General features: G+C 42.0%; 1 protein-coding gene across 1 annotated transcript in view; it reads right to left on the bottom strand.

The window, feature by feature from the left end:
• Positions 1 to 11,496: 11,496 nt before the first annotated feature.
• Positions 11,497 to 20,222, bottom strand: part of GRM7 (glutamate metabotropic receptor 7) — an 802,500-nt gene continuing 793,774 nt past the window's right edge. Inside the window, exon 10 of the mRNA XM_057705555.1 lies at positions 11,497 to 12,713. Within this exon, the coding sequence (XP_057561538.1) occupies positions 12,664 to 12,713 (50 nt within the window). The 3' untranslated portion in view covers positions 11,497 to 12,663. The remainder of the gene's footprint in view (positions 12,714 to 20,222) is intronic.

Genomic DNA, 20,222 nt, shown 5'->3' on the forward strand with positions numbered 1-20,222 from the left:
TGATTTCCTCTTTGATTTCTTTAGTGATTCCTTGGTGGTTTAGGAGTGAATTGTTTAGCCTCCATGTGTTTGTATTTTTTGCAGTTTTTTTCCTGTAATTGATATCTAGTCTCATGGCGTTGTGGTCTGAGAAGATGCTTGATATGATTTCAATTTTCTTGAATTTGCTGAGGTTTGATTTGTGACCCAAGATGTGATCTATCCTGGAAAATGTTCCGTGTGCACTTGAGAAGAAAGTGTAGTCTGTCGTTTTTGGATGGAATGTCCTATAAATATCAATGAAGTCGAGATGGTCTAATGTGTCATTTAAAGCTTGTGTGTCTTTATTTATTTTCTGTTTGGATGATCTGTCCATTGATGTAAGTGGGGTGTTCAAGTCTCCCACTATTATTGTGTTGCTGTCGATGTCCCCTTTTATAGCTGTTAGCATTTGCCTTATGTATTGAGGTGCTCCTATATTGGGGGCATAGATATTTACCATTGTGATATGTTCTTCTTGAATGGATCCTTTGATCATTATGTAGTGTCCTTCCTTGTCTCTTGTAATAGTCTTTACTTTCAAGTCTAATGTGTCTGATATGAGTATTGCTACTCCAGCTTTGTTTTGACTTCCATTTGCATGGAATATCTTTTTCCATCCCTTTCCTTTCAGTCTATATGTATCCCTTGGTCTGAAGTGGGTTTCTTGTAGGCAGCATATAGAAGGGTCTTGTTTTTGTATCCATTCAGCCAGTCTGTGTCTTTTGGTTGGAGCATTTAATCCATTTACATTTACGGTGATTATTGACATGTGTGTTCCAGTTACCATTTTCTTCATTGTTTGGGGTTTGTATTTGTAGGTGTTTTCCTTTTCTTGTGTTTCCTACTTAGAGAAGTTCCTTTAGCAGTTGTTGTAAGGCTGGTTTGGTGGTGCTGAATTCTCTTACCTTTTGCTTGTCTGGAAAGCTTTTGATTTCTCCCTCAAATCTGAATGAGATTCTTGCTGGGTAGAGTATTCTTGTCTGTAGGTTTCTCTCTTTCAGGACTTTCAGTATATCCTGCCATTCCCTTCTGGCCTGCAGAGCTTCTGTAGAAAGGTCAGCTGTTATCCTATGGGTTTTCCCTTAGATGTTGTTTGTTGCTTTTCTCTTGCTGCTTTTAATATTCTTTCTTTGTGTTTAATTGTCGTTAGTTTGATTAATATGTGTCTTGGTGTATTTTTCCTTGGGTTTATTCTGTATGGGACTCTCTGTGCTTCTTGGACTTGGTTAATTATTTACTTTCCCATGTTGGGGAAGTTTTCCACTATAACCTCTTCAAATATTTTCTCAGACCCTTTCTTGTTTTCTTCTTCTTCTGGGATGCCTATAATTTGAATGTTGGTATGCTTAATGTTATCACTGAGGTCTCTGAGACTGTCCTCTATTCTTTTCATTCTTTTTTCTTTTTCCTGCTCTGTGGCATTTATTTCCCCCATTCTATCTTCCAACTCACTTATTCGTTCTTCTGCCTCAGTCATTCTGCTGGTTATAGCATCTAGAGTATTTTTAATTTCAGTTATTTTGTTATCCATTGCTGTTTGTTTTTCTGAGTTCTTATGAACTATTTCTTGTACTTTATTTTGTTATCGAGATTTTGTATCATTTTTACTATCATTACTCTGAATTCTTTTTCAGGCATTTTTCCTATTTCCTCTTCATTTATTTGGTCTTGTGGGTTTTTTTCCTGCTCCTTTGCCTGCATGGTGTTTCTTTGTTTCCTCATGGTTGTGCAAACTTTTGGGGTTGCTTGTCGTGGCGATAGAGGTGTTTATAGAAGACTGTCCAAGCCTCAGACTAATGTCCAAGTATTGGATTAAACAAATATTAAGTCTAGGAAACACATACATGTATAAGACACAGGATTACTGAATCCATTAGGACATAAGGCTCTAGAAAGACCTGACAGAATCCCTGTGTGCTATCAGATATTCAAAGAGAAACCCAACAGAAATTGACAACTGAAACACAACACATCAGAGACAAATGCAAAAGCAAACAAACAAACAAATAACACCTTACACATACAAACATTAATCCAGGGAGATTTTGTAAGCTAGGATCCAATATAGAAAAGAGCCAGAGTACCACCAGAGAGAATGGAGATTCTCAGAATGTAATTAGACAACTGTACTAAGAACTAAGATAAAGACAAAAGCCTAATATTAAATACCACGGCGGTGCGTCATCTGGAGAATAGAGCAAGGAGTCTGAGCAGACTGATAGTGTTGCTTATAAGTATGTTAAGATAAAATAAACTTAAAAAGGCTGGAAGAAAGGGGAACAGAAGAGCGTAGTGTGGTTGGAAATATGCAAATAAAAAGAAAGGAATAGAAATATATAAAAGATAGGGATGAAAGGAAAGTATGAGAGATATATGGTCTGTACTACCAAAAACTTAGCTAGATATAGAAGTATACAAAAAGGCAAAAAAAAAAAGAATAAAAAATATCATTAAAAAATTATGTTATAAAACTTGTAGATCCCTTAGGGCTAAGATCGTATTTAATAAAGAAAAAATAAAATTAAAAAAAAAGAGAGAAAAAGAAGAAAAAAAAAATCCAGAACTGATCCCAGAATGGACCAGTTCAATAGGAATTGTTACTAATATTTCTGTTTCCTTAGAGTCTCAGCTGTAAGTGTCCTTGTACTCTCCTTGGGTTTTTTTGCATTATTCTGTGACCAGCAGAGGTTCCTTTATTGTTCGTCTGTAAGCGCAGGTGTGTGGGAGGGAGAGGGTACAATAGCGGCTCCTTCCCCTGGGAGTGAGTGAGCAGTGGCGCACTGTTGTTTCAGTCGGGCTTGGAGGTGCCTGTTGCAGAGGGACGCTGGTGGCTCAGGTGTAAACAGAAAGTCTCAGAGTTGGGCCTCTCTCGGGTTTTTTGTTGTTGTTGTTGTTGTTGTTGTTTTTCTCAGCAGCCTCCCTGCTGCCAGTGTTTCAAGGGGTTTTAATCTAGCCCCGCCCGAGTGCCTGAGGGTGCTTGTTTTCCCTGAGCGCCTTAGGTGGCCCATGGGCGTCTCTCCACTGCCTGTTGCAGAGGCGCCGAAAGAGAGGGAGAGGCTATGCGCTCGGCTCCTCCCCCCCGCCCGTGAGCCTGCAGCCTCCAGCCACCATCATGGCCGGGCAGCTCTCAGGGACCGGCACTCCTCTCCGCGGACCTCTTCCCTCCTGTCCTCTCGGTCCATCACCTTACTGGCAACAATGTTTCTCACCGTGAACCGGCTCTCTGGTTCCCATGCTCCTGCTCCCGGACCCTCTGTTCAGCTGTGGATCGATGTCCCGGTCCGGCAACACTGAGCTGCGCTGTGGACCCTCCGTATGTTTCTCACTCCCTCCCGTCTGCCACAGCCTCGCGGCTTCACCCTCTTTGAACCGTCGTAGATGCCTCCCTACAGCTCATGTCGGGCTCCTTGCGGTCCTTTCTGGCATCCGAGGCCGTCTGCTGGTGTTCAGCTGGTTCTCTGTGGGAATTATTGCGTCCTTCGGTGTATTCCCAATGCATCTGTGGAGAGGGATGCATTCCACGTCCCTCTACTTCGCTGCCATCCTTTTTCTATTACTCGTTTTTAAGTACGTTCTAATGGACTGTCCATAAAGATCTGCGGACAAGGTCAGAAAACAATGGTTAAATGGCCTTAATGTGTTCTGTTTGATATTAGTTTCTTGTTATAAAAAGATAAACTAGTATTCTGGTTTTACACATTAGCTTCTTTAGGTTTTTTTTTTTTTAATGTGAGCTGTGTACTTCCCCAGGATACTGACAAAATATAGTTTCTGACTTTGTCCTACTGGGGACCATGGTATGTTTTCTTTTTTAAACAATTCAATTTATTTAAACAGAAAAAAAAATTGTTCATATGTAAATACACTCAGATTCTTTCTAGCCCCTCCTACACAGTTTCTGGGATGCCTTAGAGCTTTCTTTTTATTTGAAAGGTCTAGATTCAAGCTGTATATATAGAATATGTGTGTGTGTGTGTATACATTTATAAACATTTGTTTACATGTGTGTGTATTCCATATATATTTCTCGTATGTACTACATGCATATGTATGTTAATTCCTAATACATATTTCTAATATTAATCCTTTGTTGGCATATGTATTGCAAATACCTTCTTACAGATTGTAGTTTACTTGCATTTGCTTTAAAGTATCTTCAAATGAACAGTACTCTTAATTTTAATATAATCAAAATTAACTGCTCCTTTCATGGTGAACCGTCTTCCTGTCTTCTTTAAGAAAATGTTTTCTACACCAAGGACAGAAAGATACTCCTCTATATTTTCTTCCATAGGCCCTTTTTTGACATTTATGTTCTTAATCTATCTGGAACTGATGGTGTATAATATAAGCAAGTATTCTAAGTGCTTTTTCACACGTGTACTGCTTTTTTAAAAATGTGTCTGTGACAAAGACCCACTTCATAACTGCATTCCTGGGCGTTCACTCTGGCCCAGCTGGGTGCTGGCTTTTCCTTTCGGTGGTCTGTGCTGGGCACAGGTGGTGGGGTGGGTGCTGTGCTGGGTGGGGGCGGCTCATCGTTCCCAGTTCCTAGTATCCGTGCAAGTCCCCATCCCTCGTATCCACGTTCCTCGTAAAACCATGCTGTGGGGAGATTTAAAAATACATCGGTATCTAGGTCTCTCTTCAAAATTTCTGTTTTAATTAGCCTGGCGTGGAGCCTCGAATCAGTATGTTTCAAAAGTCCCCCACCCCCAGGAAGTTCTAATGTAAATGCAGGGTCCAGAAGAGCTGCTATCGAATTTACATCTAGAGATGTTGTAGAGGAGGGAGCCAGGATCCTGCTGTGCTAGCTTGCCATCTTAGGATGATTTTCAAATTAACTTTTCCCCCTGATTATACATATCGTGCATGTTCACTGCAAAGGAAACAAAAAGTACAAGAAAAAATTCTGAGTAAAAAATAATAATTCGTATTTGCCTAGCTCATTTTGTATATTTTGCTCAAGTTTTATCTTGGCACGTGTATGTGTATTTATGTAGTTAGAATCATCTTGAAAATAATTGTATGGGCATTTTCCTATAACATTCTTAATTTAAATACTGTTAAAGAGTCTATCTTATAATTATTATAAGGTGTTGTTCATACATATCTTGTAAAATCTTATTTCATTGTGGTGAGGGAGTTATTATTTTATTTATGGTGATTGTAACTGCCCTTGGGGTGGACAGGAAACCATGTTCAGGGCATCACAATGGAGTGTTTTATAGTATTGGGTCCAGAGTCAGTGAGATCTGGCTTCCAGTCCCAGCTTTGCCACTTCTCAGTTGCATGGCATTGGGGAAATTATTATTCTCTTTATTGCTGTTGAATAATAATGAGGATAATATTAATCCCTCCCACATAGAGCTGTTTTCACGATTAAGCGGGATGAATATCAATTGCTTAACACAATTCTGAGCACGTGCAAAGTCCCTGATGAATTTATGCACACGGTGTCCAGGCAGTGGCAAGGGCTTCCTTGGCTCAAGGACCAGTGTGACTTGCCTGACCGGCTTCGCTGGTGGCACATGTGCACTGGGAGGATGGCAGTCACCAGGATGAACTCTGTCACTGTCCTGCTCTGTAGCCGATGCAGAACTTGCTGGCGAGCCCTGTTTGTCTGAATGAGAAGGGAAAAAAAAAAATGCCAGTTACTCTAACGATGTGGCTGGCTGACTCAAAGTTAGAATAATTATTCCCGAGGACTTCCTTTTCTTGTCCTAAATAGGTCTCTGCAGTCAAGTGGCAAACTCAGATTCTCAGTTATGGAACCAGGTGTGTACATGGCTGGGGGTCTTCCTGCTTGGATCTCCATGTGCTTTTGGAGCCCACAGGATAGCAAAACATCAAGGAACAGCAAGCGTAACATAGAGTTGGTATGGCCACATTTTCTGAGTGGAAGTAAGGGGGCCAGGGAGGAAAGATGAGAAGAAACTCAATGAAGAAAGGGCAGCGCTAGGTTGGAATGTTCTGCAGTGAATACGGTTGTGCATCCAGACAAGGTCCCCTCTAGGTCAAAGAGCAGCATCTGAGAAATGCTTGACGCATCCTCTAGAATGCCAGCTTCTTGAGGGCAGGAGGTTTGGCTTCTTACCTAAGTGCTGTTTCCCCAAGAATTTAGAGCAGTGCCTGGTATATAGTAGGTGCTCAGATCATCTGTTGATTGAATGCTCTACCACTGCCTAGCGTAACCCCCAAGGGGCAGTGTAGAGAAAAGACGCACTTCTGTGAATTAATTTGGACCAGCAAGGAAGACCTGGTAAAGAGAAAGCTTGAGGGAAAGCACCAATGTCACCCCAGCTCCTGAGTCAGGGGGCAGCAGCCTGCACATAGCCCCGTGGCCAGATGAGGCTTTAGAAAACATTTCAAAAATTCCAAATATGGTAATGAACTTGAGACCAGAAATAAAAAGATGACACTCTGAAGAGCAGGGGGAGGCACTTAAGAGTAGAATTCTGAATCTCTGGTCATGACCCCAGGAAAGAAGAGAAAAATTATTTAAAGAGACACAGGTGAGAACATAGCAAATTTTCTTGGAAGTTCAATTTCAAAGAATTCTAGGGGGAAGACACAGATGTCCATGAAACAATGATGCGAATGTACAAACCTAAGCCTAACCCTAAGTCCAGAATGAGTAGAGGTTTGTAAAATGTGTGAGAGCTGGTAAAAAATGTCTCTTGCTTGTTTGTTTGAACCTTTTGTCATGTGCAAAGTCAGCCTGTGGGAAGAGTAGTTTGGTTGCTCGGATTTGACCAGTGGTTCCCAAAGTGTGGTCCCTGGACCAGAAGTATCCGCATCACCTGGGAAACTGTTTGAGATGCAAATTTTCAGCCCCTATCCTGGACCCACTGATTGAAACTTTTGGTCTGGAGCTCAGCATTGTGTTTTGATACGTCCTCCAGGAAATTCTGATGCTCACTAAGGCATGAAACCCACTAGATTAGAAATGAAGCCTCCACCCTACAGGTGAAAATCATCTGGGAAGCCTGTAGAGAAAAAAAAATGCTCAAGCTTTACCCCGGACTGATTAAAACATACTCTCTGGAGTGGTGCCTGGTCATGGAGTTATTTTAAAGCCTTGGTGAATCTCATGTACCATCAGCCCTGAGAACCGAATTCTAGCTCAAGTACCAGCAGAGTCATCCCCGAGGAGTTTATTAGAAATGCAGGACCCTGGGCCCTATCTGCTCAGTTAGAATCTGCGTTTTTAACAAGCTCCCCAAGTGATTCGTAGGCACATAAAAATTTAAGAAGCATTTATATAAGATAAAAGTTGTAGGAAAGAAATCAGAATTTGCACCTTGCCTCTACTTTCTCTTTATTGATGGCTTTTACTAACTTTTAAAGAGGAAACATGTGGGACAGGGAAAGGCAAGATAAACACATTGGCATATGAGACATGAACCGTGATGAAGACTCGGTGTCAGTGAAAGGCAGGTGCCAGGCAGGCCATGTGAATGAGAGAATCAGATGTTCTGTAGGACAGGTGGTGAAGTTGGCCACATCTCTTTGGCTGTTAACTGCATTACCTGTTGGCCAAGCACCATGGCCAAACAAAATAAATCCATTGGGTCAAAATCAGGGTCAGCAACCAATGTGAGATCCCAGGCCTCAAGGATGAGTTTGGGAGTGTGAAGTTACCACGGCTGTCCTGTAGGTTCCCAGACAGGCCCTGACACCTTCTCCCCTTAAAGAGTCCTGAGGGTTGGGGGCACGCTCAGAGTCTGGAGGTGGTGTCACACAGCCGGAATTTCGAAGGGGGGGACCTTGGGATCATTTGTGAACTTGATTGGATTCCCTGGCAGGATTCCAGTAAAGAGGATGAGGACAATGTCTTCTTAACGATTGAGTAGAGGAAGAAGCCAGCCCAGGAAGCCACTTAGGATTCATAAGGTGGAGGACTGAGGGTGTGACTTCTCTTTTGTGATGGAGAGTCAGAGAACTGCTATTGATTTTCACAAGCTTGGCTTGGGTTCACTTCTCTTTCTTCCTCCCTCCCTCCTTTCCTTCCATTATTCCTGCCATTTTGGGGGGTTCCTAGTTTCTAACTGGAGATGTGACCACACCTGTGTTTGTGTGATTGCTGATGAATGCACTGAGGTCAGTCAAGGTCATGGGTTTCTGGTGGAAGCCTCCAGGGCCCTACTCAGGGGACTCTCATCCCCCAGAATGGTATCACCACCTCGGCTGAGGATTGGTAAAGCAGGCTTATCACCCCCGTGGCAGTGGGCAGAGTAGAGAATAGATATGACTATCGGATCTGGACAGACAGTCAAGAGAGGGCATGAGAAATCAAAGGTACCAAAAGATATTTATTTATTTATTTTTAATTTTATGTTTTATTCAAGTAAGAGCAGCAGAGCTAGGAGGGGGAGAAGTTTGAATTTGCATAAATGTGTGAGACTTAAGATTCACAAAATATACTTAAAGCAAAGATGGGATTATTTTAGTTGCAGTGAAGATACAGGAAGATCCCAAAGGAATGAAGCAGTGAGTAGAATTTCACCAAAAGATAACTTAGAGGGGGAAAATGTCAAAGAAGAAATAATGTAGCAGCAGCAGTTGATCAGGGGATGGGAGGGATTTTAGTCCGCGGGAGCCTAAATGCTTTTGTTGGTGTGGAGTGGGGGCCAAAAGCTCTGCGGGATGCCTTAGGCTGCGTTCATCTCTGATGGCAACAAAGTGATTCTTCTCCCCCTCCTGGACCCCTGCTCCCCCTTCAACACTTTTAGATTATTGTGTTCAGACTTGGTTGACATCTGTTGATTATGAAGCTGTCATTCTGGAACAAGTTCACAGAGAGTGGCCTGATGAATGAAACGGCTTGAATCCATGTCCTAGTCCCATTGTAAAGGGGAAGACAGGAAGGATCCCAGGGGTGTGGATTTCTGGAGATTGCGAGGCTGGGAAGTGGTGGAGCTCAATGCTCTAACCTAGGTTTTCTCATTCCGAATCCAGGTGCTTCCTGCTATAGCATCTCCCTGTCATTTCCCGTCCTCCATCAGATGAAAGGGTTTCTGATGTGAAGTATCCCACTATCTGGACAGTTTCCCACATCACTTCCTAGGAATACTGGTTCATCTCCTGATGAAAGGAAACCCCTCCTGATAGCAGTAGCTTCTCCTTTACTGCTGAGGCTGAGTGTCAGATCTTCACGTCTCTCCTTTCTGTCCCTTTTGACTCCTGGAGCCTTGTCTGATCTTATAGATCCAGCCTCAGTCCCTCTGGACACAGAGCCTCTACAACCACCTGCCCGGGCTACCCAGCCCTCCGTCCGTGTTCTCCAGCTCTTTAGCTTCATCCTCCCCTTCTTTCTTTGACTGATTCCTTCACAGATATTGACGGAGTGCCTATTCCTTGTCAGGCGCTGTTCTGGGATATTGTAGTAAGCAAAACAGAATATCTCTCATCTCCTAGATCTTACCGCAGAGGGGAGTGACACAAAGAAGCAAATCTATGAAGTCAGATAATGATGTATTGTTAAAAAAAAAATTCTAAAGCAGGTTGATGGATGCGCTGTGATGCAGGGGACTACCCTGTTCGATATGGTCAGAAAAGACCGCTGACGTGATGACGTTTAAGAAGAAACTGGGAAGAAGTGAGGAAGTGAAATGAGGCCGATACTTGGAGAAAGAGTGTTAGGAGAGAGAATAGATTTGGGATGTGCTTGATTTATTTGAGGAAGAGCAGGGGATGCGTGTGGCTGGAGGCGAGTGGGCATCCATTCTGCTGCCTGTTACTGACATTGAGCCCAAGTATATACGCTCATGTATTAGGAGTATTTCTAATAACACTGTCCTATGGCGGCAGACACACGTGAATTCAACTACTGGGTTAGGGCTGGGGATGGTGGACAACGGTTAGGAACTGCATTGTGAGGATTAAATAAGTTAATGTATATAAAGTGTACAGCATAATGCATATGTTAGCGATGAAGTGTAGAGTGACGTCTGTGATATATAGAAATAACAGTGCCTTATACGTAGCGCTACAGAAGCTTTAGCTTTGATCCTTGTCAGTACCTTGATCACCTATAACCTCCATTCTGCCCCTGAGAATCCAGGAGCAGAGCAAAGGTCGCTGGTGGTAGCTCTTTGCAATCCTAAGTGGAGTGGCTTTGGTTATCTCCCCTGCACTCTTGGTTCTACATTTGAATAATCGGGAAAGGCTCTTCTTTGTGAAAATGTCACGTACCTTCTTTGTGAAAATTATTTCTACCACTTGGCTGGAAGGCAACCTGGCTTACCTGTGCGCTGTTTTACAGATTCCATTTTCATGTCTGGAATGAGAAAGCAATGCACACAGTTTTATTTTTCAGACAAAATGCCAGAACCACGTTAATGCTGATGTGGCTGGTAGCAGTGGTGGTGATAGTAGCTGATAACATGTATGGTAAGTTAGCTGAATGCCAAGCACTGCTCTAAGCCCTTTCATGGATTTTCTCTTAATCCTCCCAGCCCTGTGAGATAGGTAGTAGTCTTAACTTGTTTTCCAGCTGAGGAAATGGAGGCTGCAGAATATTTCTAGAATATTTCTGTCACTTCCTGCAGGACAGCTAGCAGGAGGGGCGCCTGGGTTTTATAACACATTGTTTGGTTCTACAACTTGAAAATGTGGACAATCCAACTCATTTCTGTAGTGGTTTGCATTTTTCTCCCCATGGTCTATTATTTGAAAGGCGTTTGAGGGATAGGAAAACCTGGGAGATAGATTCATTTCCTTCATGATAGTGAAATGAGTTTTCTGTTCTTTCCACACACATTACCTGGGCCAAGAGAGCTGAGGGGCAGCAGGAAGAGGTCAGCAGATGCCAAAGGTGGAATCAGGCGTGGGTTTTATTAATCACAGTAGAAAGCGAGTCACAGTTAGATGTGCAGTGGTTCCTTGAAATACATTTTGGATTTTGGGGTCCAACCCTGAGTACTGAGGACCAATGCCACCCTCTGCAAATAGACATTATTTTGTGCTCTTGACACCCAAGTTACTGCAAGTTGGTCTACAAGGGCATTTCCTACTGTTGAATTGTGGTAACCCCAAGTCTTAATCTTACCATCAGCATGGCCAACCTACATATTTGAAAATAGACACAAATGATGTATAACAGTTCTCTTACTTCTCCTTTGGTTACCTTTTGAAGAAATGTTTATCTTTGCACTGCATTGCTCCAGGCTGCTGCTTATTGAAGCTCATGTTTCTTCTCTATTTTCTCTTCCCTTGGGCACTTTGGCTATTTTCGATAGGTAACTTTCTGAGAAAATGTCTGAGGTTGTCGGATCTGAACTTCATTTATGAAGAAACAAAATGCATGGGCTTAGCGACAGCTTTTCTATGAGCGAATTTAGCACCTCTGGGTTAATATACATCTATCAGCTGCAGCTTCAGTTGTGGGCTAAGACGTGTCCTTTTAACAAGTTTGGCTGTCTGCATTCTTCCCTCACTTAAAATTTGTATGAAAGCACCTGTCACTAAAAGGGGATAAACAACTAAAAATATTTATTGCGGGAAATAAAAAAGTTAACCAAAGTATTTTATTGATACATTCTTGGACAATATCACAGAGTTGGAAGAGAACGGAAAGAGGGGGTTTTCAGCGAGGGTGTTCTTCCACTAAATTGACACATGAGCAGCAGAATTAATGAAAGTACTTATTACAAACAGTAAAAAACATACATGCTTTTTTTTTTTTTAAAAGTCCTTATCACACTGGTCAGTCAAAGGGGGGCATGAATCAAACCTCAAGACGTGAAAAATCCATATTCTTTTCTTCAAATAGCTTAATCATTATTAAAATTATTGCAAAATACCCATATCGTAATGGAAGTAACAAAAGAGAACACAAATATAAATATCGAACGTAAATGATTAACGTGTACTGCAAAATACGTTACTGGCATGCATTCCAAAGATCAAGACCTCTATTCCGTTCAGCCAATACCTTTCTTCCGTGTGACCTATCTTATACCAAGGATAGGTGGGGTATACTTTCTCAGCACAGTTTTTGGTCTTTAAATATCTCTTTTTTTTTGTTAAAAAAAAATAACATGATGTGCAGCAGTACTAGAATCATAATTATACAGTCATGTACATAGATTTTTCTTTATAGTCTGCCGAGATCTTTTTAAAATGTTGTTTTAAAGTTTTCCCAAATATCCCGCCATCTGAGAGAATAGGGTTCTATGGAAACAGGGCATTCGAAAACAAACAGTGAACCAAGGTACAACATCGGATGGCAAAGTGCAAAAGTCCTCAGAAACTGTACAGAAAATTTCAGAATCTTGCAGCCTGGGAAGTACAGACGTAGAAAGACAGGGCAGCCCCAAAACGGCCACTGAGGCTCACAATGGTTCACCCTTAAGATCCTGGGTGGGACTCGAGTCTCAACGCTCCCTTTGGTAGGGAAGGTCCAAAATTGCAGCCGAGTTGGCAGTGCTGATGCCAGTGACTTATTAAGCCAAGATAAAGTAAGAATATTTCATAAAGCAGCTGTGTAGGACACTTGGATCCTCTACCATTGGTCTCCCGGCCAGGGATGCCCCTCCGGTGATGGGCGGCGGGCTGGACCAAAAGAGTCCTATGCCAGGTTGGGTGACAAAATAACTGAAGGTCTTCCTCCTCCATGGTTCCATGGGATGGAACAGGTTAGATAACCAGGTTATTATAACTGACATACTTCTTTTTTGCAGCAGGGCCTGAAAGAAAAATGTGTAAGTATCAGTTGTGACAGTGACCCTATTTGCAAACACAGAAGCAGAATTACATCTGTGATGACTTGGGTACCAAGTCAAGATGGGGCAATGCAAATCACCCTGGATTCCTTTTACTGCTTGTGGGATTTTGTCCACTAAAATCAGCTGTGCCCAGCAGTTCTCTAACCATCTGGGTTCTCTATTCTGAAATATCTCCTCCTCTTTTATGGTCCACTCCGTTAGTAAACTTATCAGTGGGTGTCATGCTTTCTAATTAGCTCAAAGGATCCACCCATTTTGCAGTAAATTTCTTTTTCTGATCTTCTCTCAGACCTTCTGATAATAAATGGCCTTTGCTTGGCAAAGGTCTGTCCCAGGTCATTGGAATTAATTTAGGTTGACTACACATTAGACCAACCAGAGTGCCTTCTCTGGTTCTGATTTACACAATCAAATTACTATAGATTGACTTTTATAGTGTTCTCATCAGTAAGTTGTAAATGGTGATTTGCAGGATTGTTGCCATCAAGTTTTGAAGCTCACTTAAATCTGCGAGGAATTTCAGCATGCACAGGCTGCATTTGTTTTCCTTAAATGTGGACTACATTCTTTTCCTATTTGGTAACAGTGATTTCAGGACTCATCTTCACACACTCACTCACTCACTCACTCACTCATTTATTTATTTTTTTTTTCAGGTTGTGTCAGTTGCCTACCATAGGCAGACAAGAGGGGAGGCACTGGTGAGCAGCTGATAAGCAAATCAGACCCTTTCCTGTCCTCGTGCTGGAAACAAAGACACTGAGATCCCAAGGTACGTCTCCTCTTTATGTTCTAGGTCTTAGTACCAAGTTATGCAATTGCTGTCATGTGACATGGTCTTTATTCATTCAATTGTTGTGGTTTTGCACCAGCTTCTGTTGGACACAAGATACCCATTATGTAGCATGTACTGATGACTTACTGGTCTTAGGTTCTAAATCTTTTGTTCATTTAACACAAGTTAGTAGCAAGAATTCTTCCAGAACTCTTAAGTAGGGATTTATGTGTGAATTTAGAGGCAGGGGAAGCCACAATAACATACTAAGAGAGTTTGTATCTGAAGTTGGAGTAACGCAGCCGGTATGGTCCTGAAGTACGTATGCACGCGTATAACATACAACAAGACTGATCTTAGGTTCTGGATTAAATATCGAGACTCTCCTTCTGACAAATTCTGGTTTGAAGATAGAGGCTTATTTCTCTATTCAATCATGTTGCATTTATTAACTGAAATTAGAGGGAAAATATTATGTTAATATAGTATTATATATTAGATATTTATTATATGATAATCATACGGAATTGAGGGTCTCCTGGAAAATCTGATCACGAGAGTGGTCATCGCACATCCTCAGTTGGTAAATGCCTGGCTTCATCAGTGCCTCGGTCTTCTAAGAAGGTTCCCACTGTTACCACACCCTTCATTGTCTTTGACGATATGCTTGGTTTGAGGACACATAGGAAAGCTTTCTAAAGTTTTGTGGGATTTTTTTGTTTTTTTCTTTTTTTTATCCTGAAGCCTATTTACAGTCTTGCAGCTAGAAAACCACAGCTTGACAGTTGCAAGAAATAGTCACAGCATGCCTTGTCAAATGCCGACATAGTAATTATCCTCAGGACAAAGGGAAGAAAAACAAACACAAAATACAGACGCTTATCCCGACCTAAATACCTGAGACCACCTCTATTGCATGGTTAACTAAGATTGTTTTGTGTATAACCGTAACTGTCTAGTGGAAAAAGCCAAACATGTTTTAAGTTCCTTAAACCGTTTACTTTAAAACATAAAACACCAATTACTCAGGAAGAGTTTTTGTCCAAAGAATAAGTAAGGTAGAAAATATTGTCCGTGAGCTGCAAATCTGAGCATTCATTTGTATTACACTATAATCAAGATGAGGTTATAGTAATTAAAAAAAAACCTAGGAGAGATGATGATAACGGGAACTCACTGTTGCTTGGCGTGGATTATCTCCTCGTGTTCTCCAGGAACCTTGAAATGAGGGCTGATGATGCTGCATGTGGGTGACCTGACCCAGGGACCCAGGGTCTGATTCAGCTCTAGCACTTACTTGAGGTGTGACCTAGATCAGTCCCGTGACACTGAACTTCTCTGAGCCTTTGTAAAATAGGTAGACTGATTGTCACCCTGTGGGTTGTTAATGGTACAAATGTATGAAATACCCCCGTTTCTCATCTGATAACATCATGCATAAATGTACTTTTAAATGACGAAGTTCTATACAGATGATTAGGCCCAGTGCATGCTCTTTTTCTCCCCCCATCGAATAGCTTAGAAACATGGTAGCAAAATGTTAACAGAGTTGTGTAGATCCTAGAATGACAATTTATTTTTTTCTTTGTTTTTCTTTTCCCTTCCTTCCTTCCCCCCTCCTTCCCTCCTTCCTTCCTTCCTTCCTTCCTTCCTTTCTTTAGAGCAGAGAAAGGTTTATTGTGGGGCCAAGCAAGGTGAACAGGTGGCTTGTGCCCAAAAACCCCAAACTCCTAGAATGACAATTTCTGTACTTTTCAGAGCACTGACCAACATATTAGAATGTTTATTTTTAAAACATTCTGGCTTTATGAGTAAATAAAATGTCTATGGTGTCTGATAATTCCATTTATTTGAATAGCAATGTAGTTTATGGCCTAGGAAAGAGAATTGCTTAGCTCAAAATAGTCATGCAGTGAAATACTCGCTAAGGAAATAGGCTTTTTATTGTTAAATAGCTAGAATTTTTTTCTTTTATGAAATTATAAGTTTTAAGGAACAGTAGGAGTGTAAAGCATGGTCCCTGGTGTAAAGCAGCTATAGAAGGTGAACATAATATATCATACATCACAAACCCCCAAATAACAATTTTGCATATTGACATCTTTGCTCTACATGCCCCTCCATCCACCCATGGGGAAGTAAGACAGGTGGAAGCCACCCCCGTACCCCCCAGACATCCCCATCCCCACTGCCAATCCTCTCCTGCCAAGGCTATCGTTCTGATGTGGGTCTGTTCCTTCCCAATGTGGTTTCATACTGCTATTGTGTTGTTGCCCATAAACTATAGTTAGGAATTGCTTTGTGTTTTTCATTAAATGCATACAAAAATGATATCATTCTGCCCATATCCATTTGCAAACTGTTTTTCATATACCTTAATGGTTTTAAGATTTATTTATGTTGACTTGGTCACTGTAGTTACTACAGAGCCTTCTTTTATAAACATGGAGAAGTTTCTCTAAACTCTTTTCTTACTGATGGACTCTACTTTCTGTTTCCAATAACAAACAATGCTAGTGTCTGAAAAACAACATCAGTATAGAGCTGTTACAAAGCTATAGACCAGGAGAAATGATTTGCTACATAATTAACTGACAAATGATTGATATTTTAAAAATTTTAAAAATTTATACAAATTAAGAAATAAGACAACTTAAAAAATGAAGGTATAAAAAGGTAATTTGTGGATGAAGAACAAATGAAAAATCTTCAACCTCATCAATTCGAAAAATACAAATTAAAATAAGAAGATAGTATTTCATGCCCATATGCTTACAAAATAAAAAAGTGTTCTGCTGCCGTGAACTGGTAAGGGTGTAAAGAAGTGGAAATTCTCAGGCCACACTGGTGGAAATGTACATTAGTAAAAGCACATGGGGGACATGTTTTGAAATATCTAGAAAAGCTGAAGATAATCGTACCATGGACTCAGCACTCTCCTTAACTGGTTACCTCCTGCTCTTTGGTTGGATTATAGTTTCCCAAAGTCGCTTTCTTCAGGGATCCCTTCCTGACCCCCTGTAGTCAAGCCAGGTGTCCCTGCTCCTCTCTCATGGCCTTTCTACTTTTCCTGTGTTGTCCTTAACACACCCGGGCTGCACGTCTTATTCTCATGTCTCCAGCATTAGCTCCGTCAGTGTCAGGACGGTAGAGACCTTTCTCCCAAGGGCCTAGGACATGTGTAAAGCAACGTCATTGCTCAGTATTTACTACTATGTGTAATAATATATGTACCATTTAGTCTGTGTTATTATAGAAGGGATTGTGCTCTCTGAAGTTCTTGTCAGCCCTAGGAGAATCTTAGGGGAGAAATAGAGCACAAAAAATACATAGGAACTTCATGGACTTTGCTTTTTTTTTTTCCTTCCGTGTCCCTGTGGTGCTATTATGTACAAAGCTAACCGTTGTTGTCTCTCCTCACGTTTCATCTGTAAGTTAAACCACAGCACTCTTTTTTCCCTCTTTAGCACCCAAGGAGGGCCAAAATAGCCCAGCTAAAATTGAGAAATCAGTTTTCAGTTGTGCCATGAAAGGAGTCAATGAACATTTCAGTGTTTCTTTAAAAAATCTAATTGGTACTTTAAGAGGTAGAATGTCGAGCACAGGTTTACACAGTTATTCAAATATGCAGCTTAAGCAAATATACAAAGTCTCTGTTTTGAAACATCTTTCAGCTTCGCCAAGCTAACATCTGGGTAATTTGATTGTGGCCGTATGTGTTTTGCCTTGGAAAATAAAGGTGCGCTGAATTACTGCATCACAGGTCTCTGTTTTTCCTTGTGCACTCTGCCTGGGCACTGAAACACTTCCGTGTGTTTGCAGTTTCAGTGTATGAGGGATGCCAGTATTCTGGAGCAGATTACGCGTGCAGCGGAATGAGGCATCCAAGCCCCCTTCCTCAAGAAAATGTTACAATTAAGGCGATAGTGATAAAATAGGAGCAGAATAGTAGTTAGTGATCCCAGATGAGGAGCGGGAGCTAAAATCCAGGCCTTAACTCTTTGGGGGCAGGAGATTCACAGTCCACCCATCCATCCCTTCATTCATTTCATCAACTGCTGCTGCGAGTTCACACTGTGCTAGTAGTTTGGCTGAAAACTGGTGGCACAAAGGTAAGGAAAAATAGTCTGTATCCTGGAACAATTCCTGGTTCAGTGTAATTCAGCACATATTTCCTGAGCACCTACTATGCGTCAGACACTGTTACAGGCAGGGGCAGGACAGCTATGTTACGCTAAGGTGCAGTCCCTCCTTTTGTGGCTCTTACGGTCTACTGCAGGAAGGCAGATTGTTAAAAAAAAAAAAAAAAAGAAATAAAAGTAGATGCAGCCAATCCTGTTGTTTGTAATTGCTGTGTTCCATGAAGTTGCTGCAAACACTGAATTAGTGAATCCTGAACCATTGCTCCTAGGGGAAACATACAGTCAGGTTCCTGTGAGCCTCTGGTCACGACATTTTTGTCAACCAGTCGATACATAACTTTTTGTTTGTTTGTTTCTGTTTAAAGACACTTTATTTAACATCTAGTGTTGATTCATTACTGTGGAACTCATGACCAATAGGACTACAACCCATGCATGAACAAAACTCATCTAACATGTCAACACGCATCTTTTTTTCTCTGGAAGACACATCACACCCGCCCTGCACTCAAGGATTACTAGACAGCACTGCAGTACTCTGCTCAGTGTAAAATCACCCAAAGTACAAAAATGTGAAACACAGGTATTAAATAGACTGCAAAAACACTTTTTTTTTTTTGCACATGAGAGCTGAGAACATGCATGTCCAGTGACAGATGTGCTCCTGTTCTGCATATGTCTGCAAACAACTGCAAAAACATCACAGTGTTGGTTTTCATGTTACAAATCAGCCTTAGCAGGTAGGGGAGTTGCAAGTTGGGAACCCACAAATAATGGGGATGATGTCAGGCGATCTCGAACACCGGGGTAAAGGCTGCCAGAGGGAATAGAGGGGGATTGGGGAAAGGTTGCTGTCCTCAGAAAGGTTGTTGAGGGTCACAGGGGGATGCCATTTGAGCAGAGTTTGGAAGGAGATGAGAGAGAAGCTATGCAGACACTTGGATCACAGAGTGAGTGCAGAGCCCTGAGGTGAGGCTGGCTGCTGAAAGGCCAGGGTGGCTGGAACAAAGAGGGCGAGCAGAAAGGTGCACAGAGAATTCCAGCCCTGGCAGAATGTGGCATCACTAATGTGCGCACTGAGGAAGGGTGGAAAATCTTGCCTGAGACACTCAGGAGAGGTTTCAAAGCGGAGAGGATATAAGCAGTGAATCGAAGACACTTCCCTTCCTGGGGACGTGGGTGTCAGGGGCACAGGTGCTGAACATCCCACCTGGAGGAGTTCACTGAGTGCAGGGCTCGTGCAGGGAAGAAAGGATGCTGGAAGAGCTGGCGAGGGAGGGTAATCGGATTGCTGAGGGTATTTTATGCTGCGCATCAGGTTCTGGATGGTAGGATGAACTGTGAGAACTTCACCAGTATTTGAAAGGAGGAGAGAGGGTTCCGACAGTAGCCTGAAGGATGGATTGGAAATGGAGCTGAGGTAGAGGATGGTAGTTGCAGGAAGAGGGATCAGCTTGGAGCTGATGGAGTGATTAGGACTGTGTTTGTGGTGAGTGGAATTCCAAGATGATACTACAGTGGAGCTCTCAGCCAGGAAGCATCCCCTAGGGCCACCTCTGCCCTCAACACCACCACGCTGTCTTGGGGATGAGACTATAGGCAAGCATTTTTGGCCACTGTCATGGGAAAGCGTCCTTTAGACCAGAGTGTGTGTGTGTGTTTGTTTTTTAATTTGGGAGGGCCTGTGTGTGACATGGCCGTCAAGTTCTGTTGACTTTGGTTCAGCTGACTCTTGTTTTGTGGCTGCAGATCTTAGGGGACCAATGGGTTCAAAGGAGAGGAAACCAGAGAAGACTCCTGGCCGAGGCAGAGGAAAGATGAATGAAACCTTAACTTTCCTTCCTTTCTTGGCATCCAACTCAGCTTAACCTGGTGGGCAAGAGACAGGGCTTGAGAACTAAAGCCCTGTCCAGAAAGAAAGATGGCTGGAATATCTCATGGACTGTATATTTGGGGATCCTGGCTTTGGTAGATGGAAGGATTAGGTAGAAGTCAGGCAAAGCTTCAGTTTACAGCAGATGTAAAGCCAATGTCAGTTACTAAGTGTTAAGCATTGGTTGCTAGGAATCCAGAGGGAATAAGACATGCCTCTGTCCTCAAGGAGCTCTCGGTCTAATAGATCAGATTCCCGAAAATATGTACATACATAGATATATAAGAAAATGAATGAAAGATGACAGGTCTTTGGTTTGAGGTTAGTTGGAACAAATGACAAGGAGCCTACTACGTCTCCGTGCTGAAAACTTCTCCCTTTGGCTTTATGCTTTCTGCCAGGATATTTTCTCCTTTTTTTCTGAGATAAATGCAGAGTGGTAAGGAGCCTGGTGTTCCTGCCCCAGTCTGTTTCCTGGAGCATGAAAGTCCTCTGATCTTCATAGCTATTGGGTAATTCTTCTAGTCACCCAATCAGAGGAAACAGAAGAGTTGTTGATCACGAGAATGATCAGGAGTTATCACAACTATTAGTTGAAGGAAGAGAAAAGAGACTTTGTATTCAGATAAAAGGTGGATGGAACAGACCCCTACCCACTCCAGGCCTGAGGAGAGACAGAG

The sequence above is a fragment of the Hippopotamus amphibius genome, chromosome 13 (genome assembly GCF_030028045.1).
Source record: "Hippopotamus amphibius kiboko isolate mHipAmp2 chromosome 13, mHipAmp2.hap2, whole genome shotgun sequence".
Classification (NCBI taxonomy): Eukaryota; Metazoa; Chordata; class Mammalia; order Artiodactyla; family Hippopotamidae; genus Hippopotamus; species Hippopotamus amphibius.